This window comes from Mesitornis unicolor, unplaced genomic scaffold (genome assembly GCF_000695765.1).
Source record: "Mesitornis unicolor isolate BGI_N332 unplaced genomic scaffold, ASM69576v1 scaffold4335, whole genome shotgun sequence".
NCBI lineage: Eukaryota > Metazoa > Chordata > Aves > Mesitornithiformes > Mesitornithidae > Mesitornis > Mesitornis unicolor.
Genome location: NW_010184654.1, coordinates 5324 through 9132, shown reverse-complemented (window position 1 = coordinate 9132; position 3809 = coordinate 5324). Strand labels below are relative to the sequence as shown.

General features: G+C 49.8%; 1 protein-coding gene across 1 annotated transcript in view; it reads right to left on the bottom strand.

The window, feature by feature from the left end:
* Positions 1 to 3809, bottom strand: part of RBM41 (RNA binding motif protein 41) — a gene marked incomplete at its 3' end in the record, with an annotated part of 6146 nt that overhangs the window by 1926 nt on the left and 411 nt on the right. Inside the window, 4 exon segments of the mRNA XM_010184522.1 lie at position 1; positions 4 to 58; positions 2294 to 2486; positions 3075 to 3293. The exon segment at position 1 is cut by the window's left edge and continues 131 nt beyond it. Of these exon segments, the coding sequence (XP_010182824.1) occupies position 1; positions 4 to 58; positions 2294 to 2486; positions 3075 to 3293 (468 nt within the window).

Here is a 3809-nt window from a genome sequence, read left to right as displayed (position 1 = left end):
CCTGGATGGCATGGAGTCGGTCCTGCGTGGCCTCCGGGGCTGCTCCCAGCCCAGAGCCCTACAAAACAGGCACAGCTTTGCTCAGATATGGCATGTGTCTCCTTTCAGAGATTCAGCCAGCAGCCATACTTCACATTCTGCAGCCCTGGAGTGGGTACAGCTAGAAACCATTCCCCAGAGAGCAGGTCATCAAGAGGTCCTACTGCTGCAAGAGTAGGACAGAAATAAAGCCACTCAGCAAGCCTCAGTTCTTGAGAGAAGTGGAGAAACAGCCCCTTTCTCCTGACATTTCTGTGACCTTTCTATCCTCTCCCTGGCCTCACTGCCTTTGTCATAGCTCCAGACCTCATAGCCAACCTGGCTACAAGCGAGCATTCCTATATAAATAAACCTCACTGCACGGGGCCAAAGCACTGCTAAGATTCACCAGACCCATGCACAGAGACATACTCCAACATCTGGAGAGGCACTTCTGTTCCCCCATCCACCTGTGTCAGTGTCTTGGTTCGAGCTAAACAGAACTCATTTTCGATTTAGTGATTTTACTTTTCAGCTCAGTCTTTTCTAAGTGGCTGTATTTGCTGAAACTAGCAGCATGTTTTTCCAGTGTGTACCGTTACAAGTGATAATCACAAGGCCAGTCTCACCGTGGGTGCCGTATCTGCCCCTACAGGGAGGAGTGGACCCAAAACTGACCACCAAGGTACTCCATCCCACATGTCATACTTGGTATAAAGCTGAGAGATCACGAGGGTCTCGACTCCTTCCATCTTGGATCCTACCCTTCCATCTCAACCGTACTTCCCTCAGGCTTTCCTGATCCTGCCATGGCTAAAGCTGAGGGATCACGAGGGTCTCGACTCCTTCCACCTTGGATCCTACCCTTCCATCTCGACCGTACTTCCCTCAGGCTTTTCTGATCCTGCCATGGCCGAAGTCTGAGCTAGTCTGAGCTAGCTGAACCCTGCTGGTTTGTCTGCCTTTGATCCTGTTCCCTGTGTTCCTGCATCCTGCTCCCACTGCTGTTGAGTTCTGTCAGGGACTTTTCCAGTGCCCTGCTCCACAGAGCCTCTGGTGACGTATTTGTCATTGGGGAGAGGATGGGGGGAGGATTTTGTATTGGTTTTATATGTATATTTGTACATATTTGTATATATTCCATGATTTTCCCTATTCACATTATTATCCTGTAGTATTACTATTATTGTTCCATTAAATCTGTTAAGTTTTCTTTTCCAACCCATAAAGTCTCTCTCCCTTATTCTCTTTACTTCAGGGGAGGGGAAAGGGATTAATAGTGTCTGTCCAGGATTTAGTGGCCAGCCCAGCCCTAAACCACAACAATCAGAACCCAGAGAACACACTTTTATGGGGCTGTAGCTGGATATTCTTCTCAGATTCAGTTCAAGAATTACTGCGGCAGATCCTTCTGTCTCAGGCAAGAAACCAGGCTTTCTTCCTGCAATGAGCACCATTTAAGATTTTCCCATGGGCACCTCTCCCTTCCCACCTGACTGCATGGGTCCACATCTGCGCAGCTTCCATTCACCATTTCACAGCATCCCTGGGGCACAAAAGGCTGTTTATATGGAAAAGCAATTCCGGGAAATCATTTGTAGTACTTTGTTTTCAAAAAAGCTGCAACTTAACAGCTGAAAATAACAGAATCCGGCACTCAGTACTTCGCTAAGAGCTCCACAAGCAATCTGAAGTCCTCTCTGTCTCAGCTGATTCCTCCTTGGTGGAATCTTTTACTCAGGGCCTTCACATACAAAGCTGCACATCACTGCCTGACTTGGGCTTTCTCTCTAAATATTCTTCTTCTATCCTCCCTTCTTCTTCTCTCCTCCCCCGAGGAGAACATACAAAACCTTCCCTACAGACAGCTATTCCAAGCCAGCCGTGATATCCAGGGATGTGTCAGAATACAGACAGGAGGAGGCTGAGGTGCTTTGAAATGTTTCCTCCTTTTTCTCCTCCAGCCTTTAAATCCTTCTTACACAGGTAAAAACAGGTGAAGCAATTTGCTTGAGACCACCAAGGCAGAGACAGAAATATAGACAGGTCCTGGCTGTGTTCTAAAGGACCAACTCCTCTCTCCACCACAGCTTTTAGTACCAACCAACCCACCAAAGAAATCAGGCCAGAAGAAATGCAAGATCATGCAGGCTTAACATGGAGCAGCCATTGTTTACCAGAAGCCTTACAAAGGACTGGAATTTTCTACCAGGTTGCCACAGGCCAGGAGTTAGAGGGACTTCACCACATTGACATCAGAGCAGAGCATGCCTACCTTCCCTGCTGAAGCCTGGTTCTTCCAGAGCAGGATCTCCGAGTCAGAGAGCCCCAGTTCCCGGAGAGAGGCAGTTTCTTTGTTGCTCTCCTGCAGGGCCTGGAACTGTGACAAGGTCAAAGCCCCTGCTGCCTCTTCCCCAAAAGGCTTGTAAAAAGCTGCAGGGCCGAAGCATCTCCGCTTTGACTTGCATCTGTAACCCAAAGCAACAGAACAGCAGAAACAACTTAGCACTGAGAAACTGGGGGAATAGGAAGGGGCTGGTCTCCCCCCTCAATCACGCTTGGTCCTTCTGCACCTAGGCAGAGATGCTGTGTTACCAAAACACAATAGGACCACGCTCTCCCAACCCTTTTCCGAGCCCACAAGATCCCACAGGGCAGAATGCCGCCCAAACATGGGCAGGAGGCCCCTCACGACGCTAACACCAAACACTCCACAGGTGCAAACGCAGGCCAGCCTGGTGGGTACAAGCGCTCCAGCCTAAACTCACCCCTGGCGCAGGCAAATCGGTTATTTTCACCTAATGTGTAAAAATAAGCTACCACCAGCATTTGCTCCAGGACACAAGGAATGCTTATATCTTGCTGGGGTGTCCAAGCAGGATACCCAGAAAAGGGGGAAAAGTTTGCACAGCTGTTTTGGCAGTTAACAGCCTGCACCGAGCGCCTCACTGGGGAGAGGGCCTCAGTGAGGCAGCACTGCTGCTGCCCCTTAGCATGGCCTAACTCTGCACACCAGCCTCTCTGGCAGCCCTCCCAGGGGCCGGATCAGGACTTACTGCTCGATGGAGGCAGTGGTATCAAGTTGGTGGTGAAGGAGGCTCTTCAGCTGCCTCTCTCCTTCCGTCTCCAAGTCTTCCAGGAGGAGCTCATCGCTGGACAGGCTGCTGTTGACCCTGGGGCACACACACACAGAACGGAGGCGGTCAGTCAGGCAACGGGGAAAACACCGCTCAAAACGCACCACCGCTAAAGCCTCTCTGCCTCCTTGACCGTTTCTATGGGATTTAAAGCGCAACAAGGAATGGAAACTATTTGACCAAAGCTCCCACTAATGTTACGTAGAAAAGCCAACAGATCTGGGACTACTTTGAGAACATTAAAAAACACACCAGTGAGTTGCTGATTTGGTTTTGTTTGGGTTTTGTTGTTTGTTGGTTTTTTTTTTAAATCACATGCAATCTTATTTGTATTGCTGGAAAACTGTTTTGTACCATTATCTAAACTGACACTGTGAGTTTCAAATTACACCAGAAAGAAAGAAAACCCCGAGGGAAAAGCAAAACAGTGAATCTGAGTGGCACTTCACGGAAAGCTCCAGGGTCACCCACTTCCACGCAGACAGATGGACACCACATCCACCATCACCCTGCAGACAGCAAGCACTTTTGCGTGGCAGCAGGAGCCCTACAGACCCCTCTTTTGGAGACCGGCCCAGAACCAGGGCATGGGCACACGCTCGGCTCAGCTCTGCTGTGGGCTGGGAGGAGAAGCCCACGCCTGCCCCGGGAAGC